This window comes from Telopea speciosissima, chromosome 2 (genome assembly GCF_018873765.1).
Source record: "Telopea speciosissima isolate NSW1024214 ecotype Mountain lineage chromosome 2, Tspe_v1, whole genome shotgun sequence".
Classification (NCBI taxonomy): domain Eukaryota; kingdom Viridiplantae; phylum Streptophyta; class Magnoliopsida; order Proteales; family Proteaceae; genus Telopea; species Telopea speciosissima.
Window position 1 is genome coordinate 81,004,985 of NC_057917.1, and position 21,746 is coordinate 81,026,730.

General features: G+C 38.3%; 2 protein-coding genes across 8 annotated transcripts in view; one reads left to right on the forward strand and one right to left on the reverse strand.

Annotated features, from left to right (window-relative positions):
* Positions 1 to 404: 404 nt before the first annotated feature.
* Positions 405 to 11,249, reverse strand: LOC122651258 (U11/U12 small nuclear ribonucleoprotein 59 kDa protein). 6 transcript variants are annotated; one of them, XM_043844570.1, is made up of 9 exons: positions 11,002 to 11,242; positions 10,387 to 10,729; positions 10,166 to 10,249; positions 9,357 to 9,422; positions 6,951 to 7,023; positions 5,894 to 6,267; positions 4,942 to 4,982; positions 1,283 to 1,383; positions 405 to 415 (listed from the first exon to the last, which is right to left on the reverse strand). In XM_043844570.1, the coding sequence occupies exons 1-8, from the start codon at positions 11,151 to 11,153 to the stop codon at positions 1,305 to 1,307; spliced, it is 1,212 nt and encodes a 403-aa protein (XP_043700505.1). In that variant the 5' UTR covers positions 11,154 to 11,242; the 3' UTR covers positions 405 to 415; positions 1,283 to 1,304. The 6 variants fall into 6 exon arrangements, with proteins under 6 accessions (XP_043700505.1, XP_043700501.1, XP_043700500.1 ...); XM_043844566.1 differs by lacking the exon at positions 405 to 415 and adding an exon at positions 687 to 981 and having other exon boundaries at positions 1,283 to 1,379; positions 11,002 to 11,249; XM_043844565.1 differs by lacking the exon at positions 405 to 415 and adding an exon at positions 687 to 981 and having other exon boundaries at positions 1,283 to 1,406; positions 11,002 to 11,249.
* A 5,910-nt stretch (positions 11,250 to 17,159) lies between these two features.
* The window catches only part of LOC122652246 (protein FORGETTER 1), a 62,749-nt gene continuing 58,162 nt past the window's right edge, over positions 17,160 to 21,746 (forward strand). For both annotated transcript variants that reach the window (XM_043845932.1, XM_043845933.1), the window contains exon 1: positions 17,160 to 17,702. In XM_043845932.1, coding sequence (XP_043701867.1) covers positions 17,310 to 17,702 — 393 coding nt within the window. In that variant the 5' untranslated portion in view covers positions 17,160 to 17,309. The remainder of the gene's footprint in view (positions 17,703 to 21,746) is intronic.

A 21,746-nucleotide genomic window follows, 5' to 3' on the forward strand; every position in this document is an offset into this window, starting at 1 on the left:
CAGGTTCTTGTACGAGAATCATTCACAGATGGAATCCAAATCCAAAAAAAGTGGGTCCCATCTGTGTGGCTCAGTCAGGCCCGGATGAGAACTAGAACCTGAGTCAGCCTCTACCGAGTGCACCTTCAGAACTTTGACATAATGATGCCCAGCCAGCAAGCTATAGGACAACCAAAACATCCACTCCCTGAACGTTGCAGAATGACAATTGCATGACATAATTCTGGGAGGACCAATAACTGTACTGCCAACTGTGACGTTGACGCCAGAAAAGAGCCACCCCACATCTTCAACATATATCTTTCACTAGGCGGATCGGATGGGTCCACCACATCTTCAACTTATATCTCTTTTTTTTTTGGGTGGTAAAGTCAACTTATATCTTTCAGTACCTAAAATTTTCATCTTGCAATATCTCCCTATCATCAAAATCGTCACCAGGTTGTCATGGATTCTCATCTCTGTACAGTAGAATAAGAGGTCCATGATGCTTCCCTATGCAACACATCACATATAAACACATGATTGAGAAGATAGGATTTGCTTGATTGATTAACTGATATATCTTTGAAAATTAGTTTAAAATTCTACTTCTGCAATTTAAGTTCAACATTTCAAAGGCAAAATGCTTATTAATACATGGTGGGCCATCTTATTGAGATAGGACACCAAAGATGACGCATGATAGGGTGCACAACCCATCCGATGGTCGTTTAGCTATGCCAACCTTCGATATGACTCAACATGGACCATCAAAAGAGCATTCTTCCATATGATATTTTACCTTTAGCGATTAAGTTTCATGCAGCCAATCCAAAATAAAACAGATTACAACTGGTTGGGTTGGGCATGCCTACCCCTGTTTTTTATACAACCCCCTGGCTCAACTCGCCCAAACTCACCAGCTTTCCTTGCCTTGCCATGGACTGCTTTGAGATCAATTGCCACCATAGCATACCGCCTAATCCAAGCTCTGAGTTGCTGCAAGTAGGCACTTCAATGTTTAGGCTAAACTAGGGTACAAATGAAAGATAACCAAAGTTCAAACTTGTGGTGACAGTCATTCACAATACTTACTTCAGTGGATCTTACAAACACACAACTGATTCGGAAAACTGTTGTTATACAATGTCTACAGTACAAAAGGAGATGGCTGCCGTAAAAACGTACTCCAGGATTTGTTGTTGCCATGGTAGAACAGGATTGATGCAACTGACCCCAAGTAGTTGAGACAAAGTCCAGTTGAGTGTTTATCAATTGTTACTAAAGCTTGGAAACCTACCTTAAATCCGGTCTTCAAAATGTCAACTCTGCCGTACCAAGTAGGAAGCCCATACCTCATTTGCAGGAGGAGGTGGCTGAACCCAATGGCCAGGTATCCGGCTGCAACCAAATTCAGCAGAGTTACAAAAAAGTATAGTATCCAGATACAGACACAAGATATATTTCAATGGTTATTGCATATGCTTCAGTAGTTCATCTGTTAGCAGAAGTAATGATAAAATATCAACAAGATAATCAACCAAAAAAAGAATAAAATGCTCCCTTACTAAGCATTTGGGTTAAGGTCGGGCTGAATTGGACTGGATGGTCTGACCATTTGGACCAGCACTCAAATGGCTTGTTCTGATCCCAGAACCTTCATTTTCCTACGAATCCAGAATGACCAATAGAGCATTCAGTTTGTTGGCCATCAGGGAAATAGGTTGTTATCTATCTGTTAAACTGTACCATGAGGAGGAGTCTTGATCCTTATTAAATTGTGAGAGGAGTTTGATGTTGAGTTACCTTTGGTCTTTGTTATTTAGTTAATCTTTGTTTGTAATTAGACTTCGACTCTTACTAGGTTTCATACTAAGAGTATAATGCAATATATGTAGTGAGACTAGGCCACGATAGAACTACTGAATCCTATCGTGGCACTAGGATTTTCCCTTTCTTCTCCATTGTTCTCTCTCCTCTTCTCCCTCTCTACTTCTTTCCTTCTTCTTCTTCTTCTTCTTCTTCTTCTTCTTCTTCACAAGTCCTGGTTGTTAAGATCAGGTTTTGTCACAGTATCTATATGCGCATCTACATACAAATGTAGATTAGCCAACCCTAAGTATAGGATTGGTGGTTGAGTAGAACATATGTATAGCTATAACAAATTTTTAATACTCAAACATTCAATCATAAAAACTGTCAAAGCAAATGACTGGAATTTTAAACCGTAGTCAACCATCTTCAAATGGTCTAAAGTACAACCCATTTTTAAAAAGAATTGCGTTGTGTAGGACTTCAGTTATGTCATTTTGCCAGGAGATGGAGGAAAATCCAAGAGAGTTGTAATCATCTGTGGGAGACTGGTAGGATGAAATTTGCATTATTCTCAGGTGAAATCAAGCATCAGAAAAAGAAATATACTACTAGAACCAGCATACTCCATTTTGATATTGATCTATGTAGAAGAGAGGTAAGTCAATGATAATCATCACTAGGAGTGCAAGGGCTTGAGAAAATAATATTTCATGAAACTCAGATATTTCCATGGAAAAAGTGGTTGACAAGAAAAAGGCATCCATAGATTGTTTTCTACCTTATTTCCAAACTATTTGATCGTGAACAGCAACTACTGAAAGTCCAAAAAAAAATTTTAAATCATTGGTATTGAATTTTTCAGGTCCTCCCTTCTGAACATAAGACTCATGGGGAGACAAATAAAGAGGTTGACTGAAATGAGTTTGGGTGCATGTATGTGTGAGTGCAAGCGCATGCAACATGCACGTGTGTCTCACACCTTCCAAGAAGTAAGCAAATTGCTTAGGAGAGAAACATTCATGGTAACCACTGTTGTTGTATGCTGATATACATTGTTGTAGCCTTTACTTAACAGCTCAAGCTTTTAGGATAAGCGGTTGAAACATGGTATCAGAGCCAGGAGGTCGGGTGTTTGATCCTGGTAAGTGCAAGGGGCTTGTGCTATGTGTTGTTGTGCCCCTATGCCTTGTGCCCCTTGGTGCCACGTGCAAAGCCATGTATGTGTGAATCCGCACGTGTCAGGAGGTATTGTGTGTTGAATGTTGATATACATTGTTGTAATCCTTGCTTAACAGCTTGAGCTTTTAGGATAAGCGGTTGTAACAACCACCGAGCCAACAGACTAAAAACATTATGTCTGTACAGCAAACCTGATTCTTGGACAAACCAAAACTGCAGGAAGGCTATAAATAAAAAGGTTAGAATCTGCATTGACAAAATTCAGCTGAAAAACTAGAAAGCTTATCAAAAAGGCCATTTGCTACTAGCAGTAACCATTGTTATATTGATGCAGGACATTTGGGGGCTGTTCCTACTAGCCCTAGCCCAGGCCAATTAGATACTCCAAGGGATACCATCTCAGGCCCAAGCCCAAGCCCTACCAGCCCTGCATTTAGTTTTTATTTCAGTTATAGCTGTAGAACGTAGTTATTAGAGGACAGTTATTGCTGTAGAAGTAGTTGTTAGGGAGTTATTTTCTGCAATTTTTTTGATTTTGAGTTTTTAAAAGACTGTATTTTGAGAAGGAATGGGGAACAGAATTGAATAACCAAAGAATGAATTGAGTTCTGGCTGTGCGCGTGTGCACCCTCCTTCCCCCCCCCCCTCCTTCTTCGTCTTCTCTTTTCTCCCTGCAACTCTGATCCCCCCCTCTTCTTCTTCTCACGGTTTCTTCTCTTTTCCCCCCACAATTCTGATTTCCTTCCTGGATTCTCTTTCTTCCTTTCCCCTCCCCCATTATATATGCTCCCAGCGATATTAAGGAAAGGTTGAGACAACATATAGGGTAACATAGAAGCAGATCAAAGGAAGTAAGAACAAGAACTTCCAGATAAGAAAAAAATTAAATATCCATGTTGACGAACCTTGTCAAAGGATAACAGAATTTTGTAAAAGAATCTTCATTTGAGTAAAACAAAAGATAAGGAATTCAAGACACTGTTGCTGGCAGAATAGAAACAACTATTAATGGAATATGGAGTTATGTATATAGGGAATTTCTGAATTACCCTCAGTTGTCACTTGTCACCCATGTTTTTCAACTGGAACTACATTAAATTCCAACAATTTCCCCTTGTTTTACAGTAAATAATATTTTATAAAATGATACGAAAAAAGTCAGCAGCCAGTTTGGTAAACATTTCCCCTCTTTGTAAAAAATAATTTAATAAAGGAAAAAATCCTTGTTGGCTGTCCAGGTAAGCAAATCTATGGACACGATTCCTACTTCTACCGCATGAAAGAGTGACACGCGGCAGTTTCCATCATTGCATATCTAGGGAATTGTTTGGATTCACCAGGTGTCAATTTTCAGAATCAAATCCAATCATATATCCTCCCATGTACTGGCATGCACCCTCTCCGTGGTCCTGGGTTTTTCAACGCTTTGTTTTGCCACGTGGCCAATTCCGTTTGCACTGAAACCTGACATGTAAGCAGGGGATCTTGACGTCTACCTGTCCACCAAGTTTCGGTCCTATCCAACCTGCCATGCAGCAGAACTAGGCATTTGTCCATCGATACCCTTACCAGGACATCAGACCAGGAAACCTTGTCCCATTTATAAATCAGAGTTCCGTTTGGTATTAACACTAGCTTCTTTTTTTTTAACTGGAGCCATAACCCAGTGCAACTCCTGCTCTTGCAGGGCCCTGGGAGGGATGGACTGGAGTCAGTCCTAAGCATTTTTCACACAGTGGGGCTGCCCTCAGACTCAACCCACGTCTTCAAGGAGCCCAAGCATCTACCATTGAACCAAGTGATGGTAAAATAGGCAAAATAAAAGCATAATGCAATGGGCTGGAGTTGCACAGAATTAATTTCTTTGTCAATATCTTCTAAGGATCAGTAGATCCAATTCAGTTATTCTACTATAGCCACTCGGAGAATGTGAAAATGAGTAGTGAAAAAGATAAATTTGCTTACCTTCCTCCTGGTCTTATATATGCATCCCATGTTCTCCTGACCTGCACAAAAATTTGACAATATTTTAAATTAAAGCAGTCTTAAATTGAACTCAAAAACCATATCTAGGTCCCAAAGTTCCAATACTATTGTCAAAACGATGCAAGAGCTTAATAAAAGAAATGATACATCAAACTCAAAAGTTTAATGGCACAGCGAGTCCCAATGTATGCTGGACATAATGCATATATATTTCCATGCACTCAAACTTGATAATACAAGCTTAACAATTGAAACAATTGGGGACAGGAGAGAAAGAAGAAGAATAGGGATATATTTTTTGAAAGTCCACTGGTGCAGGAAAAAGAATGACTATAAACAGACTAAGGCCATCAAATATATTGACAGCAGGCAAGGGTACATATCACAAGAAGCACACAGACCAGATAACCCTAAATACTATTAATTGTCCAATAATGGGATTTTCAATGGGAAGATTTGCATAACTTAAAAGGTTGTCTGGCATAATTTTTTATTGGTTCTGACTTCTGATCACATAATCAAGAAAGTGAAATTCCTTTTTTTTTTTTTTTTTTGAATCTGGCTTATCCATTCCATTCTCGTAACCCAGAAGAGGGCTGATCTCTTGAAACCGATCATCCTTTTTCATTCTACAAGAATCTGTTCAGGATTCTAGTAATCTGGAGCAGATAAACAATGAAATATCTCCAAAAATACAATGCCAAATGCAGCCACTTTGATCATCAAGAAAGAAGGGGGCTGATCAAACCTTTCAGATTATCCTGTCGATGTGTGTGAACTAACCCAAAAAGGGCTAGATGAAGTAGCCCATGGACATCAGAGATATGCAATGACATCCTGGTAATAATGAGGGCAATGTACAACACATGCAGACATGATAAACTAGTAGAAATTAGCCTGAGAAGTTTCATGATGAACTTGGAGAAATTACCTTGATAAGTGTGCCCATGTCATTGTTACCACCATGGTAGTAGTGATAGAATTCAACAGGTAAATTGGAAACAGAATCATAAGCCCCAGAAGAACCCTGTCCTTCCTGTCCCTGTTCAGGCTCTTGCGCACCAGCTACTCTTTCATTTTCAGTCCCAGAGAGTTGGTCCCGACTCTCATTATCTCCACCTTTACTACTGCTATCTTTTGACTCAGGTCCACTATTTAGGATGGTTTTCCTACATTCCTCAGCTGTCGCAATGGCATCTCTGGCAGCATCTGTGTCAGCAGCAGCCGCAGCTTGGCGCTCTTCTTCCTCAACTGCAGCTTTTACTTGCTGAAGAAACTTGTCATCCTCTTCTGGGAGAAAATGGCCTGAGCAAGTATAACACCGATCATAAATTAATTCAAGGATATTCATTATAGTGTTATCAATTTTTTATTTCTACTATCACCAATGCACGTGGAATAAAACAATGCATTTTAATGGAAAAGAGAAACCAGTCAAAGAGAAGTGACAATAACAAGTTAGAACCATTAAATTATTACATACATGCAAGGACAAATGAAGCAAAGACCATATAACCAAGGTAGAACTGAAAATTTTTCACCACCTTGGAGTCAAATTGAACAGTCACAGATGCATGTGAGAATACATCCCAAAATATTGTATGATCAACGTTGACAGCTAATCTCACTTGAATGGAAGTTCAGTTCATTCTAATGCAGCTTTGGTTTTTGTCTTCTAAATAAACAACTTTAATCAAGCCAATATGCTTATCCAAGCACATCATATGACTAGCAACCTCGTTATTATCCATACATGTATTACTGATCTGGCTTTTTGTTGAATGCACAAATATTTATCACTTGATTGCATTCAGGTGTATAATATTCAACATCAAATATCTGTTGCAATACTTTAAAATTTTTACAAGGTCGATGCATAGGATTTTGCACCTATCAGATGCATACAAAACTGAATAACTAAAATTAAATGTAACAAGAACAAAAGAATTGAGTACTCTAGGTAAAGTAAAAGGAGAACAGGTACATACCTTGTTTCTTCAATTTCTGGATTCTTATGGAACGTAGTTCTTGCAACTTTTCCACAATCAAGATCAGCTCAAGCTGAAAAAAAAATGCAGAACCTTGTCTGAGATTGGAAAACAAGAAAAACAAGAAGATACAATGTACCAACTCTATCAAATGAAATCAAAATATCTAGTCCATCACTCCAACTGTCCAATGTTCTCCAACAGACATTATGTAGAGGCTACATAACAAGGATCCCTTGGTAGTTCAATATTTAAGGTGTTAGGCATCCAATACCCATGCCAGTTACTAGAAGTGACACTTTCCCACCCCCCCACCCCAATATTCTATATAATTTTCAAAGCAGGTACGATGCTGGACAACTTAAAGTCAGTGCCCGTGTCTCATAGTATTTAAACTTTAAGGGGATAAATTTATGGAGGAATCTAAAAGAAACAGAAGGACAAAGGAGTAGGTGAGTTCTAAAATAAGTCATATAAACTTCCTGTATTGGAATCTTTAAAAGATTTAAAATATATATATATCTATGTTGAAACAATAAGTTTAGTGGCATGTAAAGTTGAGTGGTACAATCCTAGGATGCTCGAATTTTGTAAGTCTCCTTTGTAATAGAAAGTATTTTAACAGAGTGGCTTCAAAGCAAAAGGAAATTGTGTCATAATAGGAAAAATGGAAACCATTTTCTGATGGCAATACAAAATTAGGAAAACAACTTCCAGAACTTGATGCAGATCACATACCATGGAAGAAGAAAGATTTGGGTTTGGTTCAGCTTTTTGGGTTAAGTTGAACCCGTAAGTTCAATAAGTTAGGCCAAATTTAAGTCCCCAATAGGGTATATGGGTAATTGGCTAAGTAATTTTGTTTTTCTATTCTAACGGGCCCATTCTATAAGCCAAAATATTAGGGATTTAAGGCCTATACGGGATTAAGTAGTAGTTTCTATTTTATAATAGTTTCTAAGTTGTAATGGTAGTTACTTCTACGCTAAGTTAGTATTGCTACTTAGTTGTTTTCTTTTTCTAAGACTTTCTAATTTTTTAGGGTTGCCATATTGTAAAGGATCTCTTTCCATTTAGAAGAGTTTCCTATTTTTATGATATAGCTTTCAACTACAATAAATACAGGAGGGGAGGCATGCTGCCCACAGATATTGCCTGTTGATAATTTTCTCCATAAGAGTGAGTGTGCTCACTGTGCTGTGGTGAATCAGTCAAAGCCCAACCGGGCCGCAAGCCATAGGTGGTGAAGCCTATTGGTAATATCCCCTTCTATCTTCGTCTTCTTCTTTCTTTTCTTTTCTTTTCTTCTTCTTCCTTTACTGTTCTGCAGAGTTATGGTTCTTGAGTAAATTCTGCAAAGAATAAAGATGCAACATATGTCCAGGCAAAGATGACCTAATGTTGCGGAGGTGTGGACTGAAGCGATTCTGGATATGGATGGAGGTAGCTGTGACGCCCAAGCAGAAGAAGAAACTCACATAGACTACATCTTAGGTTTTTGAGAATAGAACACAAATTAGTGGACAAAAGAGCATAAACTGGTACTAGCTCCCTGACCACATATTAGCAGCAGGTGAACTGAAGAAACTCTAGCTAATGGAGTCTGGTTTTTAAGCCCAATGTCATACTTGATATGGTTTCAGATGAGCAAATGGGTAATCTTCCTCTCAGCTCTATCACAGTCTTGTTACAGTTTATACTATCAAAATGGAGAATCTGATGCAAGGTTCACAAACAACCTTGATACAACCCATACAGTTTGACAAGATGCATCCATGACAAAAGAAAGGAAAACAAATGTCGCTAATACTCAAGTGCTAATGAGGTGTCTGATTAGTAGGCAAAACAGGGGGTAGTCCATCATAGGATTTGTTAATGGAATGATATTCTTGCAAGGTGTTCTCCAATTTTTCGGGAAAGATGTTATAAACTTGTTATTTATCCCATTGTGGGATTCTAGGACAGCTGTACTACAAAATGTATTCCATCTTTCAATGGCCCATACACTTTACCAATTTAGTCATAAATACGATGATAAATATCTGAATCAATATATTTTTAAAATATCCAGAACATTTCCTTTCTTATTGCTGTAGATAAACTACTTACCCAATCTTAAGTCTTAACCAAATCAAGGCGGGGGGGCTAAAATTGAAAAACTGGGAGACCATTTATACTGTTATTAAAAGCATATCCAATCTACAAAGGTTCGAAGATGCATAAGGATTGGGAGTTCACTGATTGATAGTATTACAGGATGGCAAATTACCACATAAACTATGCACGATAAATAAAAACATCCTAGAAGTACATCCAAAATAAATGAAAGAAAATATATTGAAATTTTCTACCACAGCTCCAATTACTATGGAATAACCCATTTAAGATGTTTCTCACTATTCTCACCTCAGATTCTAGCATTTCTTTTTCTTCATTCGCCTTAAGCTTCGCAATTTCTTTCATCTTCTCCACCTGTATACACCCAGTGCATCAGTTCAACACAACCTGAGTGATGAAAACTTCAAAAACATCACAATTTAAGTACTAAAGATAAATGATGACCCCAATGCTTTTGTGTACTAAAAAGGTTCAGGTTACCAAGCATTACTGACAAAAAGGGAGATTAGTATTATATAAAGTCATTGAGCTCAGTTCTGAAAGAGCAAGGGGCAGGTCTAGAATGATTTTGCGAGAAGTTGAAAAGACATGTATAGATTAGGGTTGAGAAGTATGGCTTGGAATAGAATTGAAACAGAAACAGGATCTGTGCAGCAGACCTAATTTAGTCAGGATAAGGCTTAGTCGAGTTGTTGAGACTTATTGAGCTCAGGTCCACCCTACTTAATACTTCATTAGCCACAAAATTACAATATCACCATGTTTAAGCTAAACATTCAGACATCTCTCTAAATACAAACCTTTGAAAGCCATAAAAATCACAAGTTTGATTATTACACAGTTTCTCATGGGCAATCGCTAATGGAAAGTCAAATTTGTCAAACAGCTGAAGCTGTTAAAAAGGAGGTTAATCCATAAAGTATGCCAAATGACAAAAAGCACAATAGCCAAAGTTTATGAAGACAGATGCAGGAAACTTGTGTGCCTTTTTAGAAATTCCTTGAATGAATTAGGACTAGTCCAGATTTAAACAACACAACTCAGACTCTAAAACAAGAATTATATGTCCTAAAATTATTTAGTGGGGAACTAATCACCTTCCGTCTTGCTATATCCTTGGCTATCTCTCTAGCCCTCCACTCATCAGCTTCTTGATCAGCTTGATCAAATTTTTCACGCTCCTAAAAGCCATGGAGAAGTAAAGAAAAAATCTTTGTGAAGATAAGTTGAGAAGTTAATTGAGATTTTATTTTTTTGTGAGTGTGTTTGGGGGGGGGGGGGGGAGAGAATCTAGTCAGAACAACAGGAGATAAACCACCTTAGAAAGCATTTCTGCAATGTGTTTCCTCTTCCTCTTCTTCCAACGCTTATTTCTTTGGTGCTTCTGAATCTTATTAGCTACTTTGACAGCAGCAGATTTTTCCTCCCATGAACTTGTTTGATTTGTTAGAGCATTAAAAGGCTCAAGATGAGTTTTCAATTTAGAAAGCAAAGAGTTTGCAGCTTCCAATGAAAGGGACTCTTGCAGTTTCAAATTAATCCTCTTTGCTTTAACCACTTCCAAAAATCTATGAAGGCAATCATTAGCAGGCGCATTATCAAACTCCTCCATGGACCCATTATTTTCTCTACTCAGATGAATTACTTCTAGTTCTTTCTGCCTGTTAGGAAGGGGAGTTTCAGTGACAACTATAAGGCAAAGAAAAGAGCACAAAGAGATCAAAAAATAAATAAAAACTTTAGCTATCCAACAGATCATCGTTTTGAAACAGTAAAGTGATTCAGTTACAGCCATAAGACCAAAAAACAAAATAGCAGGAGAAACCCCCTCCCCGCCCCCACCAAAAAAAAAAATTGTAAAAACATTAGCTAGCCAGCAGAACATTAATTTCATACAGTAAAGTGAGAAAGAGCACAACAACTAAAGACGTACACTGCCTTCAGGAGATTTATTGTATCTTGTAAGTTCTTTAGGTGTTCGTCTACATGTCCAGACTCCCAAAACGCATTGGCTACTGATGAAACAGGTTGAGATATTGGGAACCAGGGAAGAGGTGTCCCAGATGAAAAGGGAGTCGGATTCATCTTTGATATGGAAAGAAATAACTCACCTTCGAAGGCCAACCTTTGTTATCTACAAACACAATTCGGAACTGATAAGAAGGAAATTTCAGAGGAATTTAAATTTTAAAACACATTTCTTTAAGAAAACAGACATGACCAACCAAAGCTTGGTAGATCTGAAAGAAATTGAGAAAAAGAATTAAAATTAGTGTTACGATATTTTACTTTTAACAAAATCAATTCCCGAACCAAAATGTCTTAAAGGAAGCTTAAGCAGGGACTCAAGCGATTGCTTAGGATTCTTTAGATCAAATTGCCATGGCGGCACTGGATAAACATCAATGACCAAAGTAACCAATTGAACCGGGTTGGTTGGGTTGGTTGGAAACAAGCCCAAAGCCCCAATTTTTTTAGAGAAATTATTCCCCACCGCTTCCGAATTCCGATAGCCCGTTAAATTAAGGGTTTTTGACAAATGCCCCTCCTGAAAATGCCATTTGTTCAAATGCCCTTCTATAACTTTTGTAATTGCAAATTCTCTTTACTTTCAAAACAGTGTAGCATTTTGGTCCAGTCCATTAATTTGAGACATTAGACCTTAGTTTTAGGGAATTTAATGATCAAAATACCCCTCTCGTAAAAATGCATCAAAATTAAAAAATAAAAGCACCAAATGGCCCTCATCTTCCCCAAATCATTTAGGGTTTGAAATTGAAAATCAAACCCTAAACCATTTGGAGAAGATGAACCCTAAAATCAAACCTTCAAAACTGAAAATCAAACCTCTAAAATTGAAATGGGATTCATCTTATTGCAGGATTTATAATCAAACACCAGTTTCTGGGGTTTCCAAATCATTCCTTAACTTGTAAGTCATCTCATCCTACCACAACGAGCCCTCCATCTTCCCATCGAATCACCCTTAGATCTGTCCAAATTCCCTGCAATTCCCTTCCCAATCAACCATTAAAAACATCACAAAAATCCTTACTGGTGCCCCCCATCGATTTCCTCCATCAAACCCTTATTCTCAAGAAAGTCAATAACTTGAGAACCAGCCATCAGAACTCTGCCAAATTTGGATCGAGTTCCTCAGTATACCTGCCTAGCCTACCCTCAAAACCTCATTGAATTCTGACCATTAGAAGCCTCATAAAAATTCAATGTTCACAATTTGGAAATCATTTAGCAATACCTAAGGAAGAAGCCATGGCTTGAGTCTCTTGAGCAGTCCAAATGTTCTTGAGTAATTCACCCATGTTCATCGAGCCAAAATCCTTCTAGCAGCACCACCACCACCACTTCCTTCCGGTAGCAATCCATCGCCAATATTTTTAAAGTCCAAATAAGATCCCATTATCAATTAGATTCAATTCTTCAGCGCAATCAAGCTAACCAAGATCATATAACCATCGAATTCAACTCTTCCGTTCTTCATACTCTCTTGTTTTCTTTGCTTTCAAGTCCAAAAATTCACCTAATCACAAAGCCTCAGAGCTGAATCAGAATTTTCATAGTTGAAATTTTAGAAAATAATTATAATTAAATATTTAAAAACCAAAGCCGAATCAGAAGGAACTTCTTGGGTTCCTAACCGAACTCATTCCAGGCTCGAATCATTGAAAGAAAATTAAAATAAAAAATAAAACAGAAAACACTAACCCACAAATTTCTTCACTGCAACTTCAATTTTGTAAGTCTGATTTTAAGTTTTGGAGGTTTGATTTTAGGGTTCATCTTCCTCAAATGGTTTAGGATTTGATTTTCAGTTTCAAATCCTAAACAATTTAGAAAAGATGAGGGCAATTTGGTCATTTTATTTTTAAATGTTGTTGAGTTTTTATTAGAAAAGCATTTTGACCATTAGATATCCTAAAACTAACATCTAGCGTTTTAAATTAACAGTAAGGATCAAAGTGCTATATTGTTTTGACAGTAGAGAAAATTTGTAATTAGAAAAATTATAAAGGGCATTTGAACAAATAAGCATTTTTAGGAGAGCATTTATCAAAAACCCTTATAAATATATCGAGAGAGAGAGAGACAAAAGCCAAGAAAAGAGAGGTTACAAAATCTAATGTTTCACAAAAAAAAATAATAAAAAAATCTATTGTAACCACTCGGTATTGTAAGTGCCACATCCAATCAAATGTTATATAGCTACTGTTTATTTTTAGGGGAAATTATATATGTGATTCCTATCGTCAAGGGTATGTTCTTCCTTGGTTATTTGACATTTGAAACTTAACAATAGAGGTGCCTAAACTAATACCATTGCATAAGTACATGACCAAACAACTGAGCTTCAACATCTTATGAATGATAATATTAAAATTGAAAGAATACAATTGAATCATTATATTTTAACATTTTTAATTCTAAAACAAAATTCCCAGGTGACAAAACAAAGCTTTAAAAATCTAGTGAAAATGAAAAAGTGATGCCGACCTTCATTGCATCTCATCATCTGCCAAGTTCGGCCACATCATCAAGGCCCGCAACCATACACATGAACATGGACCACTTCCGCAATCCAAGGCCAAGGCCAACTCAGCCATCCCCGTTCAAACCCAACAACCCCTTTTAGAAGGCTAAAACCATTGGCAAGAGAATCCTTTTTTCACCCTCAACCGATCTCAGGCTTTACACATACTTTTTAATTTTTCATTTGGAAAGTCTATCAAATGGGATTTGAACATATTTGGATTTTAGGACAAGGATACGTTCTTATTTCTGGTTTTTAGAAAGTCCCTATTGGGATTTTAGGAAGTTTTTAATGCACTTCATAGTTGGCCATCTATTTTGTGACTGTTATCATATGGAGGCACCATACCAAGTCCACCAAAGCAGGAGGAGACATTGCTTGGACAATTTTTGAACTTCACCCTCTTGTCAAAATTTTGGTATGAAGCCCAATATGGACAACATCCCCACTTGGGCAGTTTACATGAAAATTCCTTTCTATGCTTGCACGGTCTTGGAGGATAGAAAGAGAAACACACAATTTGAAGCCCTCATTTCCCTTCATTTTATTCCTTGCTCCATTTAAGGAAAGGTTATTGGTAATTCAAACCTCACATGGACAACATCTTGGCCACGATTCTAATTGTTTTCATTTAGATTGTTTTTGGATTTTAATTTTACTAGCAATGTAAGCTTAGAATAGTTTCCTCTTATTTTAATAGCTAGCAATATTATGTTAAGGATCCCATCAGTTAAGGGTCATCTTGATTAAGTTTATTGTCTCAATAAAATCCCAGTCCATAGAATCAATAGCAATAGGGCTTGAGATTAGGGCTTTGTTTTTCTTTAATATGTCATTGAGTAATGAAAGTTGAATAAGATTAAGACATTAAGTCTTTGGATCTCAAGAAGAGTATCCTACCTACAATTGTTAGTGCTTGATTGATCAACTTCGTGATGAATTCAAGCGTTATCAATTCTCCTGATCTGCAACTTCCACCAGGTTGCTCCAAATTGTCTTTCATAAAAATAAATTGCTAATAATCCATAAATTAATGAGTTGATTTCCTTCACAAAACAATGCGTTTATGTTTGTGTTGACTAAAAAATTGAAATGGTTTTTTGATATTCTTGTGGAAAGATGGGCATCAAGCTTCCATGCTCATATGTTAATTATGGGTTAGAACAAAGTTGCAAACTGACTAAATAAAATGTTTGAAAATATTTTTTTTTAAATGATAGTTAAAAAATATAAGGGGAATATGCCAATACATGGGATGGTAAATGATCAAATCTCGTTTACCGAAAAAAAAAAATCAAATCTTAATCTAAAATTTGACATGTGACCTATCTAGGTTTAGACCATTTTCTGTACATCCATATGGTTGAAATTGTGGTATCACCCTCTTATGGAACAAACTTAGTGCCAATAGAGGTATACATATTTGTGGATCTGGTATGGTGGCCTTTATTCATATCCATTGTAATCTAAAGGCAATCCTAAGTAGAGTATTTGTAGCTGGATAAATTTGTCTAAGGCTCCATTTGTTTGCAAACAAAGGGAAGTAAAATCATTTTTTGAAAAGGAAAAAAAGGGGGGGGGGAACTTTGTAATCTACCAAAATTCATATAATATTTGAGAAATATATCTTGGGAGAGAGATCCCTGAAAAGCAAGCACGAGGGCCAATGGAAGCACACACAGAATCATCGATAGGGGTGAGGTGGTCATTTCATCCCCTCTGTGTATGGGCGAAAGGGGCACACTGCTATTCAAGCTACTTTTCCCCCATATATTTTAGAGAAAGGAAGTTAGTGTGTACTTCCGTCTAAGAGAGTGTCACCTCTCTCCCTCCATTAAATATGTGGTGGCTCCCCCTTCTCTCTCATCATTAGATATATCGTTTTGTAATATCACATAAGTTTAATCTATTGGCCTAAAGGCCTCTCTAAAAGCCACAAATTAAAAATAAAATAACCCTGTTGTATTTCTCATTATCAGCTTGGTGTGTAAGATGGCTGTATAAGAGTACAATGTATAAATCCTTCTCTCATATATTTTTCAACGTGATATTTATTTCTCTTTTAAATCCAAGGAATCTCGATTGCAATGCAAAGTGAAAATTAATAACCAAAATTGGTATATACTTTGGAGTGTGTACACCGCCATTGAGCTAATAATTACATAAAAGGAAAGGGCTCTACAAGCAAGCGGAATAGGGGAGCACACAAATGAGGTGCAACAAATGGTATCATGCATAGGAGGGCATCGAGGTCATTTCACGTGATGATATATACACATAGGTGCTAGCTTAACCTCTTACGACGGCTCAAAAACCAATTTTCTTACAAAAGTTTTCACTTAGTATTGGGAAGAGTGTTTCATGCAAGGTAGTGGAGACTATGCAAGTAGGCAAGAGTTAATGGGAGCCCTATTGATTCAATAGGGGCAAAAGGGTCATTCTAATGGGGGAGGATGATAGAGATGGGGTTTTAGTGAAGGCCACGCTCCAGACTGGCTGCGGCACATAAAACTTTCTTCCTATTATTGTTTTCACTTATCTTTCTTTTTTTCTTCCTAAGCAATCAAACAAGCATTAGAAATATAAAAAGGAGGGTGTTTCCTGCTCGGTAATGAAGGCTATGTGGGTAGGTAAGAGCCACTGTGTTTCTCTAAAAAAAACGACATAGAATCTGCAACCCCCTCCTAAAATAAAAATATCCTCCCATGTTGATGCCATTATATGCGTTGTCCTTGGCCCCATGTTGGTGTTGGACCAAGCATGAAAGCATTAACAAGGGCATCATTTCGCATTTCAGTGGAGCTCATGCATTTAGCACAGATGCCAAGCTCCTCACAGAAGCCATTTCCCCCATAATAAAACATGTAACATGTTTACCGGAAAGATCAACTCAGTTGACAAAAGACCAATTCCACACATAAGAGGTCACGATTTCGAGCCAGCTTGGGGCCTATCCCCATCCCCTAATTCCCTCCCCCATTATACAAGCTTTTAATCCAAAAAAAACACGTAACACGTGTCACATTGATGAACGACGCACCATCTAACGACGATTTCTTACACAAATCAGCGGCATTGGACGTCTGTGTGGACTGTCAAAGCGATGAAAACAAAAAGATTTTGGATTTTTGGTCGCTCTCTAAATCCAAATCCAAATTATACTCACTAAGTGTCCATGAAACGGGTCCCACATTCAACTTCAAACCCGGGAAACCGTCCGATAAAGATAATTAATAGACTCAGCGACAGAATATTACATCCGACGGATGTGCTTAGGGGCGTTTTGACATGAGACCACTGGGGCCGTAACATCTAATCATTTCTGATTTTTGATCGATATTACGCTTCAGCTAGCGATTCGACAGACACATAACACCAACACAGCATTTAGAACCAAAAGAAGGAAACCGGAAGTGAAGACAGAGAGGGAAGAAAGCGAGAGAGCGAGAGAGCGAGAGAGCGAGAGAGAAAACCTTTGGCGCTCTAACCGAATTACCGAATCCATCTCTGCCAATTCTCTATTGTCTGTAGAGTTGTAGTCTTCATCGGTTCTCTTTTCTTCAACTTTTTCCTCTTCAAAGTTCAAACCCTCGTTTTAGTATTTTGCTGTGATTCTCTCCTCTGTTCTGGTTTCACTCAGAGAGAGAGACAGAGAGAACGAGCGAACCAAGGGTGATCGGAAGCCAAATAAAATGGGGCAACCCTCGGTGCCCCTATCACCTGCGCCGCCACCACTGTCGTTGCACCCGAGCAGCAACCAAGTACGATGCGCAGGATGCCGTTTGATCTTAGCAGTGGCACCAGGATTGACTGAGTTCATCTGCCCGAGTTGCCACATGGCTCAGATGCTTCCACCCGAGTTGATGAGACGCACCCCTCCTCCTCCTCCTCCTCCTCCTCATTACCAACCTGCGCAGGCTCACGGCATTGATCCCACCAAGATTCAGCTTCCCTGTGCCCACTGCAAAGCCATCCTTAATGTCCCTCACGGCCTCACCAGGTTCGCTTGCCCTCAGTGTGGAATCGAACTCGCTGTTGACGTCTCCAAGCTTAATCAGTACCTCCCTCCTGAAGAACTCAATGAGGTTGGTTTTATTACTCTTTTTCATTTTCTTTTGTTAATTACTTCATCTGTTTAGTTGGGCTTTCTAAACGCATTTCCTCTTGACCTAACTGGCCTTTTGTGGGTTGCATTAAAACGTTCTTACTTAGACCTTGCCAATTTGGTCGAGAATTGATTCATCTTACGGTGTAGTTTGTAACTATAATTACTTTGATTTTACCGAGCATCGTTGAGAAGTTAGTTAAGCAGTTGGGTTGAGTATGAATTTCTTCTTATACATCTTGGTTTTGCACGGAGCCGCTGAGCATGTTCTTTCTTTTGGGTGAAGCATCTTGAAACTGAATTTGCAATTCGCCTGCAGCCGAATAAGAACTACTCTTCCTCGAATATGAGGTTCTATTGTGTCCAACCAAAAATATAGATTGGGGTCTGTTCCGAAGGTTCTTAAGGACCAGTACTACCGAATATTGGAAAATTTAAAATTTCCTACGGAATTTAAGTGCTTGTTCTGGTATTACTCAATACATCACGCTAAACCATCAAAGAACTGTCTCCCCCAACACCCCCCACCCCCAAAAAAAGAAAAAGAAAAAAAAGAAGCCTATAAAAAATTACTAAACATGGTAAGACATCCCTTTCCTCGGCTACTATTTAGTATGACTCAGAGCTGATTCTAATAAATGGCACGCAGATGAAGGAGAAACAGCACAGTAAAGGCTGACAAAATTGGGATATAAATCTATAGACCTTTTTTCAACATAGATATTTAATGAGAAAGAGATTATTTTGTTGCTGAACTACTGAAATTGAAAGTCTCGTGCACCTCGGCAAGTTTCACCCAATCAAGGAACTCCAGAAAAAAAAAACCTTTCGAGGAATTAGGTAAGCCTCAATGTAGAAAATTTCACTGGTGATGTTGAATCTTTTTTGTGGAAAGTGGAAAAAAAGGGATTGATTACGAGGCGTCATGCCTGATAAAATGCTGAAGAGATAGAATCAGCATCTGGAGGTTCTTAATCTGTTGGTTGTGTGGGTTCAAGATGGACATCATTGTACAAGGGTTTGAGAAGGGTTCTGTTGTAGAGGGGCAGAGAGGTCTGCGGTGGACCCATAATTAGGTTCTTGTCATGTAAGTAGCATTGTGGTAGCATCTGCCAAGTGCAGGTATACAATCAAGGACCATAAAGTGGATAGTGTACTTATCCTGTATCCAAAACTGAAAGAGATTATTGGGGGAGTTCTAACTTAATTATTAGGTCTGAATACTGTAGGGTGGTTACATTTGCCAGTTCTGTTGCCTGCGGTGGGTGCACCTCTAATTGGAATGATGATCTGTGTCATTTGGTTACTGCATTTTATGCCCATAGTGAATTGTCTTTTATGGGCCTGCCTCCTGTTCTGAAGTGTCCACTGGTGCAATATGCTTAAGTTTTTAGGTTGTATGTGGGAATCTGCATCTTTGCTTTTTAATGAGAAGGGAGTTGTTTAGAGGTGGTGATCACAAACATTTGTAGCCCAATAGAGAACAGGAAAGGCAGGATTACTGAGCGGAATTGGAAAATTAAGTAACTGGTAGGATAAATCTTAGCTCTTTTTTTTAGGGGTGGGGAGGGGGGGGGGGGAGAATATTAAATGCACTTGAGGGATTAGCACAAAAAAATGGGTAAAAAAAAGGAAGACTAAGGCTACACATTTTCCTCTGAATTTATTGAAAGAAATAAATGTTTGAACACATTTGTGCATCCAGGAGGTACTTGTTCGGAACACATATTTGCCTTCTCTTTAGGCTTCTGGACAGGTCCTTGCTTTTGTTGAATTGTTTCAGCAATTTTGTGCATCCAAGACCATATCTGACCACTTATGAGATTGGACATAGAAGTAGGGGCCATCTACATTAATTCAAGAATTTGTGGCTTGAATCAGAAGAATTCATAGCTATATTCCGGAATGGGTGAGAGGACTCAAGCGCCCTGGTTGGCTGGCTTGAGATTCTTATTAAGGCGGGAGACCTAGAAGAGACCATTAAGAGATGGAGTTGGGGGTGTTTATGGAACGTTGTAGAATGTCTGCTGGATGGTTTGAACAGAGGAAAATGGGGGGTTGTCTCATGAAAAGGTTTGGAAAGCGGTGGCATCAAATGTGAACTGGCAAAGATGCTCATCTCGAAGTGATCCAATGGCAGCAATCATGAGCCATTTGTGTTAATATTAACACAAGTTTCTCCATAAAAAAAATGACAAAATGTTAGTATCACGAACCTTTTTTGATTTCCGAAACATCACAAAGATAAAACTACCCATCATGTTAGTCCTGAGAAATCTAGATATCAGAGGTAAAACTGTAATTTCCTCCTTCCTTAGTTTCATCACCTCCTTCCCTTCTTCATTTTCTTCATTCAGGTCCTATAACTTTGGCAATGTAGCAGGGAGTAATCGGTGGTTGCCAACTCCATTGACAGTAGCAGCGCCTGCAGTGACACCAGCTGATGTAGACAGTTTGCATTACCTGTGGCCTCTCTTTGTTTGATCTCCACCCTTTCTTCATCTCCTTCTTCGATCTACTTCCCTGTCTTTGTGGATTGTCCAGCGAGGATCTCTGTTATAACTCCGACAGCGGCAACAGCAGAAGCATCTCCTTCTTCAATCTCTCCTATTACTCCGTCTCTTTCTTTGGTATGCTTCCCTCTCGTTGTTGTTCATTTAGTAACAATCTCTGTTAGAATTCTGACAGGGTGACGTTGATGATTCTGTAACTCTGGCAACATGGTTCATAGTGGGTTCAATCATGCCAAGATTTAATTAGGTTTAGATAGATTGATTACCAACAAAATTTTTGCCAGCCTCCAAAGGAGAGGGAGATGATAATTGTAGTCTTGCAATGGATGGTTTAGATGGTTGAAAACTTGAAAAAGACGGTCTAGATCCATTTATGACTAATACCTGAAGCTTACAAATTGTTGTGGCACTAATGCAAGCCCATGATTAATCTGTGTCAGCATGGTTTGGATGAATTGTTAGCATCTTTTGGAGGATCCTTGAATAAGTCAGAATGGTTTAGTGATTTAGGGTGGTGAATGGCTTGGTAGTGTGGTTCCCCTGGTTTAGCAGATACCATCTGTATAAGCAGTTGGAAGAGTGCCTGGACATTAATAACTCATATAACTTTACTCTCATCTTGAAATGGTGGAGAGGACTTAAGCCTTCCTGTTTGGCTGGCCTGACATTCTTAATTGATATTGAATTGAAGTATTTCAAATAGAGAGAAGTGATGGGGTTTTCTTCTTGATAGCTAAGAGTTAAGAGATTGAGTCGGGGGAGTTTTGGGAATGTCGAGGTGAGGACAGACCTTAAATGTTAGCCATTGTATCCAAAGGAGGAAAATGGGGGTTGTCTTATTAAGAGGCTTTGCTAAGGCATTAAATAAAATCAGAAGTGGCAAAGGTGATTCATGTGGAAGCATTATTTGAGGAAGAGGAACGTCGACTGCTGATTCTGATTCAGCTTGAACCCTAGAAATAGACTTGAATTGGGAATCGTATCCAGCCTCTTCGGATCCGATATGACCTGAATCGATGATCCGATTCTGAATCTTAGAACCATGTTCAGAAGAGATCCACTAGGCAGCGAAAACCCCAAGCCATTCAGTGTCAAACCTGGTGATAGCAACACTTGGAATTTTTTCAGTGTTGTGCTTTCAATTAGTTCCAGGCCCAGATCTCTAATTAGGTGGTGTAAATTTATCTCTCTGTATTTTTTTTTTAAAGTCTCATCTTGTTTTGAAGAGCAAAAGATGGGATTGTCCTTATTTATTAGGGAAAATCTTGGTGTAACCAAAGTTGGTGAAAAGAAGTAACTTCTTTTTTTTTTTTTTTTGGGCTAACACAGTCTATTTTTAAGGAGAGTAAAGTTTTGGTCATTTCACTCTTGTACTTGACAAGCGTCAGCATGCAAGAGGACAAGACAATGGTAGCTCTTGAGAATGATAAAATGACAAGTCACTTTCAAATTCTTTTGAAAATCCTTTTTCACTCTTGATTTAAAAAACCTTTGAGAACCATCAAGACAGG